Source organism: Schistocerca piceifrons, chromosome 7, assembly GCF_021461385.2.
Source record: "Schistocerca piceifrons isolate TAMUIC-IGC-003096 chromosome 7, iqSchPice1.1, whole genome shotgun sequence".
Classification (NCBI taxonomy): domain Eukaryota; kingdom Metazoa; phylum Arthropoda; class Insecta; order Orthoptera; family Acrididae; genus Schistocerca; species Schistocerca piceifrons.
In genome coordinates this window covers 169087189-169113011 of record NC_060144.1, presented here as the reverse complement: position 1 = coordinate 169113011, position 25823 = coordinate 169087189, and the positions used below count along the sequence as shown (strand labels likewise).

General features: G+C 40.1%; 1 protein-coding gene across 1 annotated transcript; it reads left to right on the top strand.

The window, feature by feature from the left end:
• The first annotated feature begins 1507 nt into the window (after positions 1-1507).
• Positions 1508-20174, top strand: LOC124805529 (lipase 3-like). Its single transcript, XM_047266097.1, has 9 exons — positions 1508-1594; positions 5294-5498; positions 7902-8016; positions 9680-9902; positions 10387-10416; positions 11645-11803; positions 18669-18753; positions 19446-19588; positions 20010-20174. The coding sequence occupies exons 1-9, from the start codon at positions 1508-1510 to the stop codon at positions 20172-20174; spliced, it is 1212 nt and encodes a 403-aa protein (XP_047122053.1).
• The last annotated feature ends 5649 nt before the right edge of the window (positions 20175-25823 follow it).

Below are 25823 nucleotides of genomic sequence, written 5' to 3'. Positions count from 1 at the left end.
CAGTGATTTATCGAGCATACGGCTGCCCATACATATTTACTTACAAGTTAACTCGGATGTTTCTGTCTTTCAATTCCAGATTCCCGGGTGCTGTAGGCCACGTTTAGGCATTGGATGTATACAGCACTGGTACTGAGTTACCCTAGTATTTACGTGAAAGGTTTTCACACTTGTCTGTGTTGCAATTTAGAGTATCTGCTGTTTAATATAATGTCATTGTTGATGTCCGGAGTTATTCATTCTTCGACATAGTTTAAAATTAGTTCGAATTGTAATGAGTGTTTAACTACAACCTTGATTACCTCGAAATATGTATATTGGCCCATGCAGTTTTTCTTAGTGCACTGTGATACTGATTCACTGTGATGTACCAAGTTGCTACTTATTTCGATTCTAATTTTAAGGTACCGTCAACAAAGTCGAAAACTCCCAATCTCTTTTCTCACAACAGGACAATCACTATTCTTGCTATGCAGTTCCCTTTGGTTTATGTGTTACATCATAACAATGTCGACGTTTCTTAGTTTAGTACTCTATCGTGTAATTGTACTGTTTCTGGCACAGTCAAGTTTAACCTCTCCGCTCATAATCTGAAAGGTCGTTAATACCTAAAAGAGAGACAGGAAGTTGCATTTTGCTTCCTGCTGCAAAATTCGTAAAAACATTTGGTCTGTGGCCTTAGCAACACAGTGCCAATGTTTTGCCACGCGGATATGATTGAAAACCTTCTCTGGTAAGCCATAAATTTATTTCTGCTGTTACTCCAAATCTGAAAGCGTTTAAAACTACTAAGATTCCAGAATCAGCCTCTGCGCTCGGATACAATATCCCGTATTTCAGATAGTTCAAAAATGGCTCTGAGCACTATGGGACTTAACTGCTGTGGTCATCAGTCCCCTATAACATAGAACTACTTAAACCTGACTAACCTAAGGACATCACACATACCCATGCCCGAGGCAGGATTCGAACCTGCGACCGTGAGAGCGGAGGTTCAAATCCCCTCTCAGTCATGCAGATTTAGGCTGACGGTGATTTCCCTGAGTCGTTCAAGGCGAATACCGGGAATTCTTTGAAAGGGCACAGATGATTTCCTCCTTGGATTCTACTTACTATAAGACCATAATTCAACATGAGAACTGCGTGATTCGTTAAAAATTCTCTGTTGTCAGATGTAGCTCTCTTTACTGTAATTCCGTATGGTACCTTAGGTTGGCCGCAATGAAATTTTTATTTACACACGTGTTACGGGCGCACGCTACACATTCAGAAAAATAGTTATGTTATAAGTATCTACTTTTTTGGAAGAGATACTGTCACTGGCCCAGATCGTTTGGAATTTGTCGGAAGAGACGTTTAACAGTGTACTCCTGTCTCTCCAAATAAGCAAGTTTCAGATTTCATCTGTTGTTCACTACTTTACCTTTTACTCTAAATAGCTTTTACGTAACTTTAGTTATGGTATCGCTACAGCAATTTCTCAACCTGTTCTTCCGTTTTTGCAGAAATGCGTGTCGCAGCGCACGTGGTTCTCGTCCTGTTCGCCGTGGCTCTGCAAGCCAGCGCTAAGGATGATGACATCGACTTGGACACGGTAAGATGAACCATGTCTTCTTTAAGAAGAGGCTAGCAGTGCTGCAGAGTGGCGAGTAAAGAAATATTTGACTTTACATTAAGCTGAGCATGGTTCTGTATCTTAAGCTGAGATACGACATTTCTTAGAAATTAGTGTTCTTGAGAAGAACGCCCATTTCCTGCTGATGTTTCGAGACGGTGTAAATCCTAGGTTTGGACAAGGGGGAATAATTTCGCAGACTGTGACATCTGTCTGCGAGACGGATTCTTTTGACCCTCAGCGGCGAAACATCAATGAACGAGAGATCCGGCGCAACTGTTAAGACAATGCATCGGTATCGGCAGCAATGCGTCGTTTATGCTGACTTACATTATCCTTAAATCGCTTCAGTATCCTTGTTCAATCGTAGGTCGTACTCCGTCTAGAAGTCTAAGAGACGCTATACTGCTACATTCCTTCAGTTTCATCCTTAGCCACGTCAATAACTTCTTTAACTTCATACATCTACACTGTAGAAGTCATTATAAAGCTTTTGAACGAGAATTCGTTCCATTGTATCACATATTTAAGTATCTTCTCAGTCCCGCTGAAATGTCGAACGTGGGAAGAATGGGTGTGTGTGCCTCAATGCGATCTACAGAGCGCTAAAGCGGCTTCGTGGTTTCCGTGCTGAAGACATTATGTCTGGACTGTTTGAAGAAGTTCTCGCGGTAAGCGCAGCGCATTTCCATCACCCCCCTGTAGTTAAGACTTTCCACCATTCCTACAGCATTCTCTCACCAGTCAATCAAGTGACTGATTATTCGCGCCTCTCTTGTTTGTATCCGCTGTATTAGAGATGGCGGTTGCTGAAACTAATGGTCTTCGGTTATGTTGTTTTCTTTTTCAACTCCAGTTTAACCGAACTATTAAGACGCTCAAAATAACAGATTTCTGAAATAACAATTTTTTGTTTTTTATTCCTATTATTTCCTGTAATAAATGTAGAAATCGAAAAAAAGATTGAAAAATTTTGACTCTCTCGGTTTCACGATACATAACCAAAAATTTTAATTAAATAGGCAAATAAAAGAAAACTTAGTCCGTCCACCGTTCGCTGTTTTTCTCGTAAAGTGATAAGCCATTGACTACTACAAAAAATCATCAGTATTCTCCTATTGACTCAATTTTTTTTTTAACATTGCTCAAAAATCATGTTGTAACCGAGGATCATGTCAGTATTTCGACATTTCGACTAGTCGGTGCTAAAGAGTGAAAACTGACGTTGAATAACTATATTTTCCGTGCTGATTTATCCCTTTCCAAGGCTACAAGCAGATAAAGGCAAGTTATGTACACACCAAGCAGCAGACCAGCTCCTTGCTATTTCTATTGTAAACTATGAATGAACTGTTAAGTTTTAGATTTTCATTTTACACTGTGTCAAGTTGGTTGTGGCTCCTCCAGCTTTTAATATTTGAAATCAAGTGAAGCATTGTACTTCATTGGTACCGCATACTACATAAAATTACCTCCAGACTAGGTAGAGTGCCGTCCTGTAATATAGCTGATGTCCGACGACAGTCAGAAGCTACCATACAGACCACAGGGGGCAAGCCTTGTTCAATGCAAGTACGCGCATACCACCACATGGTAAATAGGGCACGCCACTGGTAACATGTAAATTATTGTCTCAGCACTGCTTTACCAATCCTTATATCACGTGTTTGTTGCTCGTTTCTGTCGGAATTGGTTATTAAAATAACAATGTTCGCTTTCCCCATTTCTATAATGATGCAATATTTCAAAGCAATGCAAATTTTACGAACAGACATCTTCATTAAAATAGGTTTATTTGAATACCAATATTATTGCTGCTATGGATAATCGATATTTCGTTTTTCTTTACCTGGTTATTAGATAAATAAAAACACCTGTTAGAACCGAGACCAATCAAATACGGAAAATACCGGATTTCTTAAACTAAAATACCGGTATCAGTTCTAACGAGTCTGTTTTACCGATCCTTACGCTGTAGGCTATATATCCTATTAGCCTGACCTGATATGGATCCAACTTGTTTGAAGAGTATTTCAGTAAGCGACGATCGCCCGCTCACCTAGCCATGCGGTCTAACGCGCTGCTTCCCGAGTGGGAAGGCGTGCCGGTCCCCGGCACGAATCTGCCTGGCTTTATTGTCGGGGTCCTGTGGCCGGCCAGCCTGTGGATGTTTTTTAAGGCGGTTTTCCATCTGCCTCGGCGAATGCTGGGCTGGTTCCCCTTATTCCGCCTGAGTTACACTATGTCGGCAATTGTTGCTCGCAAACACTGTCTCCACTTACGTGTACACCAGCGTTATTCTGCCACACAAACATATTTTCGGGTTACACTCGAGCCAGCTGGTGTGGCAGAGCGGTTCTAGGCGCTTCAGTCTGGAACCCCGCGACCGCTACGGTCGCAGGTTCGAAACTGCCTCGGGCATGGATGTGTGTGATGTCCTTAGCATAGTTAGGTTTAAGAAGTTCTAAGTTCTAGGGGACTGATGACCTCAGATGTTAAGTCCCATAGTGCTCAGAGCCATTTGAGCCACTTTTGGTTACACTTGTCTGGTATGAGACATTCCCGGGAGTCCCCACTGTGGGCCGAACTGCACAATAACCCTGGGTCCAGTGTGGCGGCGGTGGGGTTGGTGTACCGTTGTGGCCTGTTGTGGGGTTGTGAACCACTGAGGGCTACGGCGGGACGAAGCCTCTCCGTCATTTCTAGGTGCCCGATTCAATACACACAACACACAAGCGACGATTAAGTTGTTTTAATGCAACATCATTCGTAGGCAAATTGCTATTTTCCTATTTTGTTTGTCTATAACTGAATTTATGTTACCATTCCAAGTCACATCCAAACGCAAGGATACTTGGCAGCTGTGTGTAGGACGTGACTGACATTATTTATGACTAAACAGTAGTGAAAGGTAACTACGCGTTTTACATATTGAGAACTTCACTACTTGACGTCAACTCATCTTACTGCTCTCGTTCCATACAACCGACTGTCACATACACACCGCTTCACTGCTATGAATTACGTCAGCGCGGAGGGTCACGTGACCACCTGATACCAATTACACACCATCCATAGCGCTCGAAATCTACCAGCGTGCTCTTTCAAGGGAGCTTACACACACTAGTTGGTTACAGAGTATAACCATCATATTCATATGAAACTGTACTAATAAAATGAATTTATCATTAACTCCGAGATTTGAGCTATACGGCGCTCCATGTTTATTTTCACGTGTTTTAATTATTTCGGTAAGCAAGGATTCGCAATAAAGTATACCTAGGAAGCTTTCATAATTTTCGATTACAAACAGAGAAACTTGTACGATGAATTTTGAAACTTTCGATCGACAAAAAACTTGCAAAATCTACTTCGTCATGGATTTTTCGTATAGCCAGACAATTATTTTACTGTGCCTACCGATCTCAGATGTTAACAAAGATATGCGTCGCCGAGCGGTCTAAGGCTCTGCAGTCCTAGACTGTGAGGTTCGAGTCCTCCTTCGGGCATGGGTGTGTGTGTGTTTGTCCTTAGAATAATTTAGGTTAAGTAGTGTGTAAGCTTAGGGACTGATGACCTTAGCAGTTAACTCCCATAAGATTTCACACACATTTGAACAAACGTATGTGTCACTGTCTGTCCTGCGAAAAACCAAGTTGGCATTTCTCTTCATTACAGCCGGAGTTGCTTGAGAAGTACGGGTATCCGTGTGAAGAACACATCGTGGAGACTGAGGACGACTACATTCTGCGGATGTTCAGGATCCCCTACGGCAAGGCCTCGCCTCTCGTCCCGGGACAACGCAAGCCCGCAGTGCTGGTGCAGCACGGCCTCATGAACAGCGCTGACGACTGGGTCATCATGGGGCCCAACGGCTCCCTGGGTGAGTGACCTTACTGGTTCTACTTCAGGTTCATTTCACGCCACATTCATTTTCGCAGTAGTAGTACCAGCAATTTCGATAATTTTACATTATTTTAGCCGGATGAATTCAGTGACAAACGCATAGTATATACTTGATGTGTACATTCACATTTTGTTTAACTGTTGACTGATTCATCTGATTCGTGGTGTGCAGCCGCAAATACTCAATTTCTTCTATTGATATTACGGACGTATACCTTTAGAATCAGCTGACAGACAGAGGTTGCAGCACTCGCACCACCCGCACATTAAACGCGGGAACCACATAGACATGTTTGTGGCCACAGAATGCAGCGCTGCGAGTTTCCTGTCAGTGAACTTCGAAATCGGGAAAATATTGCACGATAATCTGTATTCCTCCTTTGGCGAAATACGAATACTATAATATAGTCTTTTTTATTTATATTTTATGGGCGGGTCTGATAATTAAGTGTATTTATTTGCATAATCCAATACAGCAATTTTGACCGTATGATTATTATCAAGTGGCAACTGTGCTCCCGATTACGACCTTCTTGTGTGTATTGCACTCTTTCAGTTACATTGTAAATACAGAGTCCGCCAGAAAAATGTATGCACTCTTTGTCAGGCTCTATCGCGATATCGATATTGTCGTTTGATTTGAGTTTCTAGTGTGTTATAGTATGATCTTTGGTTCAACAGATGTTAGTACTTCCATCTCGGTATTGAGAAAACAAGATGGCTGGAGCACGCTTGACACTCGAGTAACGGAAATGTATTGTGATGTCGTTTTTCAAGTTTGATAATGCCGGTGAAGTGCAACTTCAGTGGAGGCGGGTGTTTGAAATAGGACAGCCAACCCGCCTAACAATTACACGCATCATTGACAACTTTGAACTGCATGGAATGATTTGTGATATTCACAGGGGAAGATAGCATACAACTATAAGTCCTGCTTCGTCGGCTCTAGTGTTTGAAACGTTTGTTAATTCTCCATACAAGTCTGCTACACAATGTGCACGTGAAGTGGGGTTAGCAGTACAAGTGTACGAAGAATTCAGAAAGCTGCAAAGTGGCAAGTTTACATTCCACGATTACTGCACGCAATTAATGATGACGGCCCTGTTCACCGAATGCAATTTTGCGATTAGTATCAGCAAATGCTAATTGATGACGAGCAATTTGTGACGGAGGTAGTGTGGAGTGACGAGGCACAATTTAAATTTCATGGAACCGTAAATCGGCATAGCCGGCCGCTGTGACCGAGCGGTTCTAGGCGCTTCAGTCCGGAACCGTGCTGCTACTACGCTCGCAGGTTCGAATCATGCCTCGGGCATGGATGTGCGTGATGTCCTTAGGTTAGTTAGGTTTAAGTAGTTCTAAGTCTAGCGGACTGATGACCTTAGATGTTAAGTCCCATAGTGCTTAGAGCCATTTAAATCTTTTTTTTTAATCGGCATAATATTGTGTACTGAGCACAGGAAAATTTTCATGTTTATGTAGATAAAGCGGTCAATATAGCAGGGGTTCATGTGTGTAGTGGACTATCATCTGAGAGTTTAGTAGGACCCTTTTTCTTTGACACTAAAGTCACTGGAGAAGTGTACCTGGAAATGTTACCCACATCAATTTTGCCACATATACGTGCGTTTTATGGAGTTGATGAAGAGGTTTTTTACCAACAGGCCGGGGCGCCACCACACTACCATCTAGCTATACGAGCTTTCCTGGATAACAGTTTTCCGGGCACTGTATTGGACGAAGAGGGCCGATTAAGTTCCCTCCGCGTGCGCCAGATCTAACATCTATGGACTTTTACTTGTAAGGAACAGTGAAAGATCGTCTTTACTGTGATGTTCTTCAGGGCAACTGAAGAGAATTGTTGAAAAGATTTCAATAGTTGTTTTTGTTTCAGGATGACACGGCCTAATATCCAAATGATTTTAATCATTTAGAGGTCAATTTCTGTGCCTCTTTCTTCTCGATACTCCTTGTACAGTACGACTGTATATCTGATGCTACTAAATCAGACAAAACCGAAGTACAGCAACTGAGACAGTCGTGTGTGTAATAAAACGGTGTTGATCTTTTAAACGTGCGATTACGTTCCAAATATGTGGCTACATAACAAAAGGAAGCTGCAATAGTTCTGTAATTCTTCCTAAAAGTGCAGAAACACCCATACGTTTCAAGAAAGACGAAAGATAAGCAACATCTGTGACAGGTGCAACAAAGATTTCATTACAGTTTTCTGAGTTCATAATAATCGAAAATCGACCAGTTACTTATAGACTGTAAAGTTCGCTTTCCACTTCGCAGATACAACAATTGAAATCTAATCTTCGTATACAGCGGTGTACATCGAGTTCATATTGCAACAATTATGGTTTTTTCGTTTCAGCATACATTCTGGCTGACGAAGGGTACGACGTTTGGCTCGGCAACATCCGTGGAAACTGGTACTCACAGAGACATCGTACCCTATCGCCAGAACAGAACAAATTCTGGAATTTCAGGTACGGTTACACGTAAAATTAGCTTTGAATCAAAGTAATTAACATCATCCTTCACTGAAGATAGAATGACGCTCTGAGAATGTACAAATTGAAAAATCGGTCCACCAATGAGATATGGGAACTTTATAGCTTAGCGTCATTTGATGGAGAAAATGTTTTGTCCTAGACGAAAGCATGATCCTATCTTTCTGTTTCCTGGAAAATAAAGTGATAGTAATTACCATGTATATAGTTAAAGAGGATACTTCATTTTCACCCTTTTAAAAATTGTTCTTTGATACATCAACTAGGACCTATACATCAATAAGTTCTGAACTTCCTCGATCTATTCTTATTAACTAAAATTTTATTCGGAGATTTTCAAGAATGAAAAACTAAACTCAAACGTATTTCCTCATTTATTTCGTCATTTATACCTTCGCGTAATTAAACCGTAATTTGAAACCTGAATGCAGTGTGATAGGCAACGAGGATGCTACGCATTATATAAAACTGCAAACGTACATAATCTCAATTCAAAAAACAATCCCAATCATTCTGCTCAGTTTTCGACAGCTACCAGTCGGTATTACCTCAAAGGCCACGACACTGCCGCTTCAAATTTTTCTGATGGTGGTCTATTGACCGTAAGTGCTCACAACAGAAAATAAACGTGACTCAAACTTTGCTTTACAATCAATATACTGCAATCGGTGCAGTTCCACGTCATTCTTTTAAATTTATTGCGTATATAATCTCGTAATTTCTATACTTCAAACGACACTAATGATTTTATGGGTTCGTCACCAATACGAAGCAACGCTAGTCGTCCACTGGCCGTGTCAAGTTCTTAATAAGCCACGGATTGTCGGACGGGTGAGAAGTGAATAGCGACTGCTAGCAGGAAAATTTGAAGTATGTAAATGCAACACAGAAGAATACTTGCCAAAAGATTAGGAGTGACAGAATAACAAGCTTCTACATAACAATGGACTCCCCATACAACAGTGACCAACGACATATCAGTCCAACAGGCGAAGAAGTCGCAATTTAGCATACAGTAACGTCTACTGCTCGAACAAAAAAGAATAAGTAAAGGAAGAATACGAATATGTTTACATTATTTTAACTTATCCGGACAGAAATACGATAGTTCTTTCCTTGTGCCAGAAGATACGAAGCGAGGTAATCGAGAGACACATTTGTCCAACAGGGTTTTTGATTTATTTATCTTTTCAGGTACTTCCACAGGCGTTTCAGTTAAGCTTAAAAGTGTCCTTTAATCTTTTGTATTTTACTGAATCAAGATTCAAAAGGGCTACAGCACTCCTGTGACAATGGAAAGACCCTTTCTGAAGTGAGGTTTCAATGCCGCAGTCTACCTGTTAATTCTCGGTGCATTTTATGACTATACTTAATTTATCGTTTGGTATGATCAAGTTTTGATAATCGTCTCATGACCATCACAGCAGCACAAGCTTACGCAATGCCTGTTACCTACATTTCGGCAGTTCATTGATGTGCACTTAACGCTGCCTGTATTACAAACTGTTTCGTACCGTGTCACTGGATTTTGTGGGTGATCATTACTCACTTATTCGTTGATTTTCCTTTGAATGTTTTCCGAGGAGCGAAAGGAATGTTATTTGTTCATTGTCGTCACTGCCCGTTTTTCTGTTTTCAGCTGGCACGAACATGGTATTTATGACATGCCGGCACAAATAGACCATGTCTTAAACACGACTGGGCACCAGCAGATCTATTATGTCGGACATTCTATGGGGACGACAATGTTCTACGTCGGAATGTCAATGAAGCCTGAGTATAACAAAAAGATTCGTGCCATGTTCAGCTTGGCGCCAATTGCTTACATGAACCATATGATCAGCCCACTGTTCCAACTTTTGGCACCTTTTACAACGTCCGCTCAGGTAAGAGCTTATTCAAACCCTCATTTACATTTTAGTGCATACACACTTTTAACATGAAATATGAAATCTCCACTTAACACTTCTTGTAGAAAAGGGCATTTGTTTATATACTATATTTATTGTTTATCTCTTTTATTACTTCTACGTTTGGTCTTTAATAAAATTAAGTGCCTGCTGTCTCGTAAGAACGCGGAAAAATGTAGGAAACGAAAATCTTTTTTTGCATTTTAGAGGTAATTGTAGTTAAATTGCTTAAAAGATGAGTTCCTGTTCAGAACTGCCTGTATAAACACTTAAATGGCTTCCGTTAATGTGAGAACAGTGTTCTTATTTTATTTTCCAATCTCGAAATCTTCATACATTCACCCTTTGAAGTTTTTTAGATTTAGTGCATCATATGTGGGACGTTTTGCCGGTTACTACGACTATTTGGAGAACAAATTCTAATGACTCTAAGCAGCTTATCAATGAAACGACGGTCAACAGCTTGGTGACATAAAATCCACTCCTAATTTCGAAACAAGGATAATTATAACCTCTGCCAAAATAATTATTTTTTTGATTAACTTCTCATGGTTGGGAATCACAGTCATATAATATTTCTTAAAAGACATCATAGTCGCCGTTGACTATATGAAATATTTATTATTACGATTGCAATTTCGGCCTTAGGGTCAATTTCAAGTAACACTGCAAAAGTTACCTAAACACATAAAATACAAAAATGCAGCACAGGGTGCATATACATAATTAAATTATATTTTTATAGTTTTTATAATTACGCTACTATCTTAATGAAATGTTTCTTTAATTACGCATGTACACCCTGGGCTTCATTTTTGTATTTTTTGTGTTCAGGTAACTTTTGCAGTGTTACTTGAAAATGGCCCTAAAGTCGAAATTGCAATTGTAATAATAAATATTTCATACACTCTACGGCGTCTATCATGTCTTTTAAGAAAAACTATTTTTTTCGTAGAAACTCTAACTGCGAAAAGGTAACTTGAGAACGTAGAACTAACTACAGAACTGCTCTTTTGCAATATTTTTATTGTATTCATCTCGTTATCTATAAAGGTGATGGCCACACCTATTTTAATATTCACAGTAGTAGTGCGTGCAAGTTTTAGAAGTGTTAGTAACAACAGTTGTAGAGGCGAAACAGGCCAATACGTCCAATTCTTGATGTCTATGATGATGACCATGATGATGATGATGTTTATGTGATGATGATCTCTGTATGGACTTCATTTTCATATCCAAACACATTTACATTGAAACAATAGCCATCATTCGAGATATAGTCAATTAATATTCTGTGTTACGTAGACATGTAATCCGTTATTTACACATAATTTCATGACAGAACAATACTAATGACGAAGATGTGAGGTGCTACAGTAAAATTATCAGTAGTTTCACAAAACTGGATTTCAGTAATAGCTGTACATCATGTAACTAACATTAACATTAAGCAAACAATATTTCATTAAAACCTGATCAACAAACTTGCGTAACATTATATTGCCAAATTTTAAGCGGGCAGATTTTATTAATTAACAATATGACCATAACTGTTTGACGGTTAAATTTCAATTAATATAAATATACTTCAAATTATCTTAGGTGCGTAGAAATGAACGGTAACGGACTCTTGCTCATTTTTCTGGGTGCAAAGAGCTAAAATATTCATCTGTATTTGTGTATCTTGGTTGCAGGTGCTTATGGATCTAATTGGAGTTAGTAAATTTACTCCTAGTCAAGAGATGATCAGGCTTATTCAACCAAAGATCTGCAAAGAAAAAGCAATTACAGAACCAATGTGTACCAATGTAGTATTTCTCATCTGTGGTTTTGATAAGGAGCAGACCGTTAAGGTAAGTTGCTAGTATTCGTTTCTCAGAAAATAACTGAACTAGGTGTAATGTAAAGCTACGTTTTCTAGAGTTGCTATTTAACTTCGCTGAAATTTATCATATTGAGAGTCTCTTTGAAGTCTTCTTCTTCCCGTGTTTCACTGTGCTTTTGACACTCATTTCATAAACTTTACTTTTGACACTGATTTCCTAAACTGTCAACTTGAAATTATTTTAATTGAACTGTAATACTCATTGTGTTTTTCAGATCATCTTTCAAGCTTGTTCCTAAGTGATGTAACGATTCCGGCAAAGATACGCTACACGTTACCCTCGCTTTCACTTATTTGGGTTCACAGAGATTTTTTCCTTGATCTGACCATCTACTTGTGCAAACGTTATGTGTGTCTTATTAGTCTAAACATTTCATAGTACATCCACTGGTCTCTCATTGCTTCATGTCTCCTTTACTTCTAAATTCATGTACCGACATAATTTTCCTGCGAGTTCATATGCGTGTTATTTTTTCATCTCCGACAGGCAACGTGACCATAGTACCTGATGTACGCTAAAGATTGCACAGTAGTAAAAATTAATTAACACGCCAAGGTGCCAGTAAATGAGTAACGATAAGTTTTTTAATTCGTTCTTATGAAACAAAGTTTTATATACTTCCATCGCAGTGCGATTGGCGTCAGATGTCTGGAATTAGACTTCCAGCCTGTTCAGATTTCATCAATTATTCTAACGCTTGCATGGTCAAACGGCATCTCTCTCAAAGTTCATGTATTAAACTACACAGGCTCCCTTCATTCAATTTTTGCACACGTTATTGCCAGCATAACTTATTTGTAGAGGCCTTGACTAATACTGGTTTCTGATTTAGCTCTTCTCTTAGGCAACCATCTGTGATGTGACCGGAAACACCACTTATTTTACAGTGCGCGGTCAGGTTCAGAGAACTGCGTGCAGCTACAAGACTCCTCTTCCACTGGATTTTGTGCTGTGCCTTCTCTCGCCAGTCACCCTCTATGTCGATATGCATCTTCATAGACGCCATATCTCCATCTTTCCTTTTCTTCTTCCTATGGATTTGAAAACTCATCCTAGCGACATGTCATGTCCACACTAGCTGCTTGCTTTCCATCAGACGTTTGGTCTATTGTAGATTTCATCCAGTTTTACATTATGCCGGATCCTCCTTTCTCCAATGACTTCATCTTACACCGGACCATACTGAAGACTTTTTCCCTCGAAAATGAGATTATTCCAGTCTTTTTTCCGGACAATCCAAGTTTCGCAACTATACAACACTGCGGATTTTGTGTAGCCGAAGCTTGAAATTCCTTGACAGACTGAGCGATTTAAAAAACTGATACAGACAACTATTACCGGTTTACAACCTGGATTCCCGCTTTGATTTCTGTCTCACACGGTGCGTCCTCTGTAAAGATTACCCCAGATATTTGAAATTCTGAACTCTTTTGTACGATCGGTTTATGACTGCCAGAGGCTGGAGTGGATCTCTTGAATAGGCATGTGTCCTGCTCGTCACCAGATTCTCGGTCTTCGACTGGTCCACAAGGAGACCGATTCTGCTTGCTGGAGCCTCCATTCTGTCGCTCATCCGTATCAGTTCTTTCTCGACAAGTGCGAGATGTATGATTTTCTCACCCTCTACCACGATCCCCTCGAAGTTCTTATGGAAAGCTTCTCTCATTACCTTTTCGAGGCCCAGGCTGAACAATATCGATGACACACCATCTCCTTGTCTGAACTCTGTGTTTATGTAAAGGCTCTCCATAACTTGGTTCCCGAGCTCCAGTTTGCCTCAGGAACCAGTGAGACAAGCTCGACCTAGGTTGACGAGTTTCTTTGGTACTTCAAATTCGGTTAGGCAATTCATAAGGTTCTCCCGGTGGATGCAGTGATATACCTCCTTAAAATCTACGAAGAGTACATTTAGGTCTCTGGTTCCTTCAACCCCCACAACCACCCAACCAACATTTAGGTCTTTGACGAAATTTTCGCTGATCTGTCGCAGCACACAGACGTGGTCGACAGTCGAACTCCCCTTTCTGAAATCCCCTTGATATTTACCAATCATCTCTTCTGTAAACGGCTGGATTCTATCCCTATACAGTTGGACAAGATCTTATAACAGACGTTCAGGAGGGCGATTCGTTTGTAGTGGGTGCAGTCTATTTTGTGACCTTTATTACATATACAGCAGATGACTGCTGTCTTCGAATCCTCTGGGATCTCCTCCAAAATTAAGATCATCTAGATTAGTTGGTGAATTTTCTTGTGGAGTGTATCTCTTCCAGCTTGAATGACTTCTGCCTGGGTTCCATCTTGTCTTGGACTTTTGTTCTTCTTCGGCTTCATTATCTGGACCTATACTTCTTCCCGTGTATGTGATGGATAATCTAAATCTACAGTGTGGAGAGATTAAAATTCAAACAGATCCTTAGGTTCATCGCAGTTGGGGTGCAGCATGAAGTATTGTTTCCATCTCCCAGCAGTGTTGAACTCATTGATGTGTTGCTGTTGTTATTGTTACTCTTGTGATCTTCAGTCCGAAGACAGGTTTGATGCAGCTCTCCATGTTACTCTATCCTCTGCGAGCCTCTTCATCTCCGAATAACCACTGCAACCTATTTCCTTCTGAATCTGCTTACTGTATTGATCTCTTGGTCTTCCTGTACGACTTTGAACCATCACACTTCCCTCCAGTACTAAATAGGTGATCCCTTGACGTCTCAGAATTTGTCCTGTCACCCGACTCCTTCTTTTAGACAAGTTGTGCCACAAATTTCTGTTCTCCCCAATTCTGTTCAGTTCCTTCTTACTATTTACGTGATTTACCCATCTAATCTTCAACATGTTTCTGCGCATTTCGAAAGCTTCCATTCTCTTTTTGTCTAAACTGTTACTCATCCATGGTTCACTTCCATACATGGCTACACTCCAGACAAATACTTTCAGAAAGTACTTCCTAACACTTAAATCTGTATTCGATGTTAACAGATTTCTCTTCTTCAGAGCTTTCCTCGCCATTGCCGGTCTACATTTTATATCCTCTCTACATCGGCCAACATCAGTTATTTTGCTGCCCAAATAGCAAAGTTCAGCTATTACTTTAAGTGTCTCGCTTTCTAATCTAATTCCCTCGGGATCGCTTGATTTAATTCGTCTACATTCCATTATCCTTGTTTTACTTCTATTGCTGTGCATCTTATGTCTTCCTTTCAAGACACTGTTCATTCTGTTCATCTGCTCTTCGAAGTCCTTTGCTGCATCTGACAATATTACAATGCCATCGAGAAACCTTAAAGTTTTTATTCCTTTTCCCTGAACTTTAATTCCTTCTCCAAACTTTTCTTTAGTTCGTTTACTACTTGTTCAGTGTACAGATCGAATAACATTGAGAATAGGCTACAATCCTGTCTCAGTCCCTTTTCAACCACTGCTTCCCTTTCATGCCCCTCGACTCTTCTAACTGCAGTCTGCTTTCTGTGCAAGCTGTAAACATACCTTCACTCCCTGTATTTTACCCCTGCTACCTTTAGAATTTCAAAGAGCGCATTCCAGTCCACAGTGTCAAAAGCTTTCTCTATGTCTACAAATGCTATAAATGTAAGTTTTCCTCTCCTTAACCTATCTTCTAAGGGAAGTCGAAAGACAATATTGCCTCGCGTGTTCCTACATTTCTCCAGAATCCAAACAGGTCTTCCCCGAGGTTGGCTTCTATCAGTCTTTCCATTCTTCTGTAAATAATTCTTCTTAGTATTTTGCAACCATGACCTATTAAACTGATAGTTCAGTAATTTTCACACCTGTCAGCAACTGCTTCCTTTGGTATTGGTATTACAACACTCTTCTTGAAATCTGAGTGTATTTCCCTGTCTCATACGTCCCGCACGCCAGATGGAAGAGTTCTGTCATAGCTGGCTCTCTCAAGGCTATCAGTGATTCTGACCGAATATCTAATTTTCCAGAGCTCTGTCAGATTCTTCTCGCGTTATCATATCTCCTATCTCATCTTCATCTACGTTCTCTTCCCTTCCTGTAATGTTGCCTTCAAGTTCATCTCCCTTGTATAGACCCTCTATATACTCCTTCCATCTGTCAACTTTCTATTCTTTACTTGGACTGATTTTCCATCTGAGGTCCTTGATATTCATACAGGTAGTTCTCTTTTCCCAAAAGGCCTCTTTAATCTTCCTATAGGCGGTACCCATCTTTCTCCTTGTGAAATACGCTTATAAATCCTCATATTTGTCCTATAGCCATTCCTGCTTAGCCACTTTGTATTCCCTTTCACGTACTTCATTTGCTACATTTTTATTGGTATTCCCTTTCACCTGTTTCATTTGCTACATTTTTAAATTTTCTCCTTTCATCAATTAAATTCAATTTCTCTTGTGTTATCCATGGATTTCTCCTAGGCCTTGCCTTTTTACCTATTTGGTCCTCTGCTACCTTCAGTATTTTATCTATAATCTACCCATTCGTTTTCTACTGCATTCCTTTCCCCTCTTCTAGTCAACTTTTGCCTTATGCACCATCCGAAGCACTCAACAATCTCTGGTTCTTTCAACTTATGTAGGTCCCATCTTTTTAATTTCCTACCTTTTCCCTGTTTCTTCTGTTTTAATCTACAGTCCAGAACCAATAAATTGTGATCAGAGTCCACATCTGCACCTGGAAATGTCTTACAATTTAAAATCTGGTTCCTAAACGTCTGTCTAACCATTATCTCGTATAACCAATCTGAAATCTTCCAGTGTCTCGAGATCTCTTCTTTTATGATTCTTAAACCAAGTGAGTATGGTGAGCATGGTCCTATTATTGCCTTGGCGTTTCTGGTATCCCTTCTTAAAGAAATTAGCTTTCCGGTAGATCTCTTGCGCCTCTTTCCCCAGAAATTCTTGTCGAGCCTCCTCTGTCATTCCTTCGACGTACATTGTCTTTCCGCTTCTTGATGGCTGCACTTGCCACCTCAGCTACTGCATCCTTGACTTTATTTTTTGCGAGTCCTCTTCAAAGTGGTTGCTGAGTTGGAGCTGCAATTCATCTTACAGCAATTTTAAGTGCATCTACATGGTAGCGTACTACTTCTTAAGACTCTCCGACACTGGCCACAGTCATTTTTTTTCCAGGAGGTGATGTGTCTGCTCTCTAGCTTCAACCATGTCTCACTTATTTCAAGTATGAAAAGTCTTCACTTTGTTATGTAGGACTAGCCATTCAAATATACAGAAATGCAACAACGCAATGCAATATACTCTTTGCTATTTATTCTGGTCGACATGGCCCAAGATATGCCATCAAAATTCTTGTTCCTATGTTTCGTATGCATAGTAAGACATGACTGTTGTGCGCTATGTCTATGCTTCATAACAATTGGTAAACATGCAAGTGATCACGCTCTTCATTATCTTCCTTCACACATCACGTACCTGCGATCATAAAACGGAATGTAAGTTATGACTTACACACCACCCTGGTTCTACCCGGACGTAAGACATATTTAAAAACTCTTGCTCCGTTGGTGCCCTCCACTTCCTGCAAAAAGGCATACGGCAGTCTACGCTAAACTCAGCACAATGTTGAGTTTGAGGAAAAAGATTAAGCACTTTGGTGTGTCATCCTCATAATTTATACAACAAAACATTGCATAATTTCTCCTCATGTAATTAAGAAGTAAATCCTTGTTTCGCAAATCTAAGCTATATTCGTTTTGACATTTCCTGGCAGATTAAAACTTTTTGCCGAACCGCAGCTCGAAGCTGGGGCCTTTCTGTTTCACTTGCAAGTGCACTACCAGCTGAACCATCCAAGCACTACTCACAACCCTCCATCACACTCTAATTTTCTCCGACTCTATGAGAGATGCCGTGTAACGCCTGCAGCTCAAATTTCTTTAACAGCCACTTTTAGAACTATTTTCTTGGAATACCACTGTTTTCGAACTATTTATTTTTTATTTTTTTCAGTGATCTTGACGGAATGTGTACTTAATTCAAAATATTATGACCAACATTTAATCATACAGCAGCTTCATGGGTACTCCCACTGCAAAACATATCGCATCCATCTCCACGAGTTTCTGTAACATTTTCGCAATAATACCCAGCCCTTAAACAAATGTTACCAATGCAAGGGCTGCAAACGACTTTTACACACTTTATCGTATGTGTGTACCGCTCGAGCAGCAATACGAAACTATTTTTCTTCTTCTTTTTCATTTACCGTGCCTGTTTCTCGTCCTGTCTTCTTCCCCTGCCGCATCCTCACAATCCAGCGTGTCCACTTCTTCCTCTATTGTTTCTTCCGTCATACTCAATACTGCCACGGTCACCAGTCAACACATTTACCAACTTTAAATCACCTATATGGCAGCACTCTCCTCAAATAAGAGTAAATGTTTATCTGGTGTAGTTACTGTTATTTTTATTCTGTCTGTCGTTGGAAATGCTATAGTACATACTGCAGTATCATCTACTGAAACTCAAGTGTCACAATAAATTTCCTAATAAATTTCGGACAAGGTCTGGTTAGATTTGAGAGTAGGCCTTATAACCCATATTTGCCATAATAAAAAAGTCCATAAATAAGTTACCTTACACATGGGAAAAGGAACAACGGTTAGTGATTTAGTACCTTGTGTGGTCACCGGAAATGTCAACATTCTTCTCACATGTGGAGCATTAACTGATGGCATTAATATCAGTTGCATTTTTTCGTCTCTAATTACCTTGTCATCGACAGGACTTGAAATAATAATCTTCCTTCTCACTTCCACTTTGAAGGCAGAAACGTAACATACCGCCCGAGTTCTTCCAATCTTACTGAAACACTTCTGTTTTTCTTCCCATAGGAAAAGCTAGCGGCAATTTCTGCACACATCCCTGCTGGATCCTCCACCAGGCAGTTCATACATTACGCGCAAGGCATAGACAGAGGTAAGTTATTCACACATATCACCTTTGCCGAAATGATCATGTGGGAAATAAGCTACTTTCAGAAATATGTAACAATTTTGTGTTTATCACATGCAATCGCCAACTGCAAAAACGATTGTACAATGACTATACGATTTACTAGTAACGTATGAAAATTTGTGTCCGAGCTTGACTCGAAATCGGATTCCCCGCTTTACTCGGGCTGTCGCCATAACGGGTTGGGCTATCTGTGGACGAATCACTGCCAGACCCAAACTTCCATATGTCCTAGTGTCTACGTCGTACGAGTATAATGCTCGCATGCAAGCCGTATGATTCCCGCACAGAAAGAGACATTTTGCTGTTCAGATTCTCTTGCTTTGACATTAAATACCTTAGGGCAGTGTCGGCATTTTGCGTTGTCTGTATAGTTGGATGCAATGTTCCTTCGGACGATACAGACACTGCAAAATACACACACTGCCCTACTGAATTTTGTCTTTGTATGTCTGTATCGTTCAAGCAGCAATTCGAAACTATTTTTTTTTTCTTTTTCATTTAACTTGCCAGTTTCTGTCTGCTATCATAGACCATCCCGTTTCACGATAATATACCGAACTTTTAGTTCGCTTTCGGACTGACAATACGTACATTTGTAAGAGTTGCTCAGTACGCCAGCTGATACATTACTCACACAATGTTTTGCATTTCAGGCCACTTTAGGCAATACGACTATGGCATCGTGGAGAATATGAGGCGCTACCGCCAACGTGTGCCGCCTGATTACAAGCTGATCAACGTCAAGGCTCCGGTTTATCTGTTCTACAGTCTAAACGACTGGCTGGCAGGACCTAAGGTACGCAGAACGTTTAACTACTTTTACTATGTGTATCTACGTTTATACACTCCTGGCTCAATTAGTCGAATTCTTAAGGCATATTTCCCGAACTAAATTTAAATACAGTTAAAATTTTCATACATAATTTCTTCTGGATGAACTGACAGTACATCCTTATTTACCGCAGCCATTTTTTGTCTTTTATGACTGAGACAGCAATTAGTTATACATCTGAGGTTAAGATCAACTTTAATTGAAAGTTTAATTTATATCACACACAAGTTTAATTTAAATGATACTTAAATTTCATAAAGTCGAAATATTTTTCTTCTAAGAACAGCTTCTCAGTTTACTGAACGTAGTTGAGTTGTTTCATAACATTTCAATGCCTAACACCCAACTGCACTGCTTTTCTAAAATGTTGTCCGTTATTTTGCAGGACATTGATCGTTTGTACACTCAACTAGGAAATCCAAAGAAGAAGTTCAAGATCGAATACAAGAAATTTAATCATCTCGATTTCACATATGGCAAAGATGCACCTAAGTTAGTTTATAGACATGTATTGGATCTGATGCGCAAATACGAGCGAGGAGATTTGTAAACAGTAGACTTTTGCCATCAAAGCACGACAAATAGCCACTTCATTGACACATGTATAAGGAATCGCTGAGACATACCATTACCACGACTTGTATGTTTTTAGTTCTTCAAATAAATCATTTTTCAAAAAAGTTTATTCTTCTTTTGTACATTACTCATTAAATTACATATAGTTATTTATCTGCAGTTAAGGCACTACAGATGTGTATCAAACTTCACCATACGATTCCAAAGTCTATGATATGTTATATAACTATCATTACCCACACCAGCAGTTAGCATATATGAGTATGCGTCATCATTTACTGTTACTTATAGTTTTCCTCAAAACACCTCAGTGGAACATATTTAAATAATGTTGACTCAATATCATCATCTTACCCATTTACAAGCAATTCAACATACAAGATACAGACAATGATATTCATAAGGCAGTACATCGGAAATACACCCTAACTCGTGAGTAAATTTAAAAAATTCACTGAGTGCACAATTACTGTGGTATTTGCCGCAAAAATAAATAAATAAATAAATGAGAAACAAGGTAGTGACTGGTAACAGGTTGTTGTAGCAGCTACACTGCTTTAATTTTGAAAATTTTGATTGAATATAATTTAAATCATGAAACTGATAATGACATTAACAAACGTGAAAATACACTGAGGAGCCAAATAAACTGGTACACCTGCCTAATATCGTATAGGCCCCCGCGAGCATGCAGAAGTGCAGCAGCACGACGTGGCATGGGCTCGACTAATGTTTGAAGTAGTGCTGAAGGGAACTGACACCATGAATCCTGCAGGGCTGTCTATAAATCCGTAAGAGTATGACGGGGTGGGGATCTCTTCTCAACAGCACGTTGTAAGGCATCCCAGATATGGTGAATAATGTTCATGTCTGGGGAGTTTGGTGGGCAGCGGAAGTGTTCCTGGAGTAATTCTGGACGAGTGGGGTGTCGAATTGTCCTGCTGGAATTGCTCAAGTCCGTCGAAATGCATAATGGACATGAATGAACGCAGGAGATTAAACAGGGTGCTTACTTGCATGTCTCCTGTCAGAATCGTATCTAGACGTATCACGGGTCCCATATTCCTCCAACTGGACACGCCCCACATTACAGAGCCTCCACCAGCTTGAACAGTCCGCTACTGACATGCAGGGTCCATGGATTTATGAGGTTGTCTCCATACCATTACGTGTCCATCCGTTCGATACAATTTGAAACGAAACTTATCCTATCAGGTAACATGTTTCCAGTCACCAACAGTCCAATGTCGGCGTTGATGGACGCAGGTGAGGCTTAAAGCTTTGTGTCGTGCGGTGATCAAGGATACACGAGTGGGCCTTCGGCTCCGAAAGCCCATATCGATGATGTTTCGTTGAATGGTTCACACGCCGACACTTGATGGCCCAGCACTGAAATCAGCAGCAATTTGCGGAAGGGTTGCACTTCTGTCACGTTGAACGATTCTCTTCAGTCACCATTGGTCCCGTTCTTGCGTGATCTCTTTCCAGCCGCAGCGATGTCGGAGATTTGATGTTTTATCGGATTCCTGATATTCACGGTACACTCGTGAAATGATCGTACGGGAAAATCCGCACTGCGTCGCTGCCTCGGAGATGCTAAGCCCCATCGCTCGTGCGCCGGCTATAACACCACTTTCAAACTCACTTAGATCTTGATAAGCTGACATTGTAATGGTTATAGCCGAGAACTGCACAGGTTGCCGACCTCAGTGGCATATTCTGTTTACACGTCTCTGTATTTGAATACGCATGCCTTCCTGACTCATAGTTAGTTAAGTGCACACCCACCTACGACAGACTAAATTGAGTGTGTGGGAAAAGCAGATAACTACACCATGTATGAAACAAAATGGTTCCTAGTGACCCTAGTAACTATTATTCTGTCCTACTAGATGCTCACAATTACCTGATTTTAACATATGACCAAGCAGTCAGTATTGCACAGAATAGTACACGGCTCTGCAAAAAGTAACATAAGAAAGTAATTACTCGGTGGAAATGAATGGTGGTGGTGGTGGTGGTGGTTAGTGTTTAACGTCCCGTCGACAACGAGTTCATTAGAGACGGAGCGCAAGCTCGGGTTAGGGAAGGATTGGGAAGGAAATCGGCCGTGCCCTTGCAAAGGAACCATTCCGGCATGTGCCTGAAACGATTTAGGGAAATCACGGAAAACGTAAATCAGGATGGCTAGAGACGGGATTCAACTGTCGTCCTCCCGAATGCGAGTCCAGTGTGCTAACCACTGCGCCACCTTGCTCGGTGGTGGAGATGAATGAAAGTGCACAGATGTCCCCCAGTCGTGCACAGAAAGTAGGACGTCATATAGCGTGAGGTCAGCTCGATTATATTGCCAAAAGATGCTGGCTCCGCAACACGAGGCAGTCGAAGGAACGGGAAAAGACAGTATGTGTCAGTCAGCGAGCGGTCAGGTTCACTGTGGACGTGTCCTTCACTACGATGTATTCTGGAGACAACATCTGGGTGACTTCACACATTGGGAAACTGGTAGAAGGTCGTAATGTGACGAGAGTAGCCCAGAAGTTTGGTATTCCTCACACCATTGTTTCACGTGCGTGGGAAGCGCTCCTAACCACAGGCCCTGCCAGCTGAAGGAGAGGACAGGGTCGACCTTGGGCAACTACAGCAGCGGATGATCTCTACATTGTGCTATAAACAAGAAGGGACCCACTTCAAACGGCGGGCGCAACTGCGACCACTTTTAACGTGACTACAGAGGTGTGAAAATTATTATACTCAAATCGAAAATATTGATATTTCCTAGTTTGTCTCACTCTAGAATTATTCACCCATGTGATATTGGCATTTTCACTCACCTACATCCATATGCTGTTACTTTCGTCCATTACCTGCATTGAATTGTGCAAAGATTAAAATTGTTGGTGATGTCACGCATTATTATAGAAACTGAAATAAAGCACCTGTCGTTTCCTTATTTGACCTGTGAACTTGTTGCAGCAAATCGCTGGAAGGAAAGCCGAGCAGAAACCTACCGTACTGTAACTCGCACCAGGCTGCATACAACGTAACTGTTCTAAGAATCGGTAAAAGGTCTTAATTTAGAATGAAAGTGAAAATACTGGCAACACTTCGGCATATTCTGAAACTTGATAATGTGCACGTTCACTGCCAAGCCCGTGCTAATCTTGACACAGTCACGCACAAACCCTTTCATTCACGTTATCAAGTTTGTGGTAACGTATTTCCCGAAATCTGAACAGCTACTAAGCACGGATTTTTCTTAAATGAAAATGCTCGCCGTACTATTAAGTTTATCGGTGTCTAATGCACTCAAGTTCTTAGTCACCGATCTTCTCTATATGCCACGCGGAATTACTGTCTTTCCTCTTACACAACATTACGTAAAAATCCGTACTTTGTAAAAAACAAACTAGAATAAATGTGCCTTCATTTTAAAACACTTCTGAAACATGTAGCACAACTAAAACCGACAAATTATAACTTCCTTCGGAACTCATACTACACACGACCGTACCATTGAAAGGCTGGGGCTGCGCTCCGTCTCCTTAGACTCCTGTGAGAATTCTCTGTCTCCAAGACAAAAGACGCGCTAAGAATACTCCGTTCTGATTGGTCAGTTTTCTTTAAGGCCAATAGGAAAACAATATTCTCTCGCGTTCGTCCGCGCTTTTCATAACTAACCAATCAACAAGTAACACACTTTCGACTGTACTTTTTCCCGAAACAAATATTTAACATTCTGATATTTTGTTTACACTTTAAATTATTAACTATTTTCATCTGCACTCGAACTAGCTTTCCAAAACTTACCTAACACATTATGATACAAAATTCCCTGTCGTCTGCTTTCACACTGTCGTAAAAATTTCTCACGCTAGTTCGTACAGCGTTTATCAGTAGAATAATGATCTACTTATTTACTTTAGAGCACATTCGCGCATCATCCACACTACTACTAGCATATACAAAACTGTACAACTGTAAATAAACAAAAAAGTCTTCAAGAAATAAATATAACAATTCACGAAAACATTCTCTTGGCCTGTTTCTTGAATGTCTCTGTGCACTGCTGTCCTCTAGCAGGTGAAAATTAGAACTACGTACTCGACTGAACCCGCTAAAGACCATCTGTCATTGTGCACACATGAGTCACTCTCCCTATACACGGGCTCTATAGAGGACCGATATAAGGCCCCACGCCTCAACATGGAGAATTTTTCTTATGTACAGAACGATTCATATGAGCATGTAACATTTGAAATCATAGACTTTTTATGATTAAAATAATTCATTCCTTTCGGGTCTGCTTTTCTGACTAGTCAGTATTCTCCTTGTGTGAAGAAAGTAGCCGGTATGTCCGAAGAACGGTTGACGAAGAGTTTTCTGAGCTTTTACCTCTGGCGAAGAAATGGTTTCCTGACGGTGACTTTGTGTTCATGCACAATGATGCACCGTGTTATAAAGCTAAATCAATTGCGCACTTCTTGGCTGAAAATAATGTAGCAACGTTGCCACGGCCTGGGAATAGTCCAGACATGAAACCTACACAGAATCTGTGGGCAAGTTTTAAGCAGAAGTTGAGAAAGATCAACGTTACAATGAAGTTGCATCTCATAGAGAAATTCATATAAGTATGGCACCATGATGAAGATGTCAAGACGTGTTGAACTGCTCATTAAGAACAAAAACTTGCACACAAAGTACTAATGTATTTTAATTTTGTGAATAAATGCTTCTAAACTATAAAATGTTTTCATTTTACGAAAAAAAACCTTGAGTCTAATAATTGTCACAGCTCTGTACAAGGAACGCAATCTGACGCTCCACACTGGCCCGACGACTGCATGAGAGTGGAGTCTTCACCGGACGACCAGTACGTTGTGTTCTGTTAGATTAGATTAGATTAATACTAGTTCCATGGATCATGAATACGATATTTCGTAATGATGTGGATCGAGTCGAATTTTCTAATACATGACATAATTAGGTTACTTTAACAACATACTTAAGTTAATATAACAACTTTATTTTTTTGTATTTTTTGTTTTTCTTTATTTTTTATTTTTTTTTTATTTTTTAAATACTTTTTCTTTTTTTTCTTAATTTATATCTAAAAATTCCTCTATGGAGTAGAAGGAGTTGTCATTCAGAAATTCTTTTAATTTCTTCTTAAATACTTGTTGGTTATCTGTCAGACTTTTGATACTATTTGGTAAGTGATCAAAGACTTTAGTGCCAGTATAATTCACCCCTTTCTGTGCCAAAGTTAGATTTAATCTTGAATAGTGAAGATCATCCTTTCTCCTAGTATTGTAGTTATGCACACTGCTATTACTTTTGAATTGGGTTTGGTTGTTAATAACAAATTTCATAAGAGAGTATATATACTGAGAAGCTACTGTGAATATCCCAAGATCCTTAAATAAATGTCTGCAGGATGATCTTGGGTGGACTCCAGCTATTATTCTGATTACACGCTTTTGTGCAATAAATACTTTATTCCTCTGTGATGAATTCCCCCAAAATATGATGCCATATGAAAGCAATGAGTGAAAATAGGCGTAGTAAGCTAATTTACTAAGATGTTTATCACCAAAATTTGCAATGACCCTTATTGCATAAG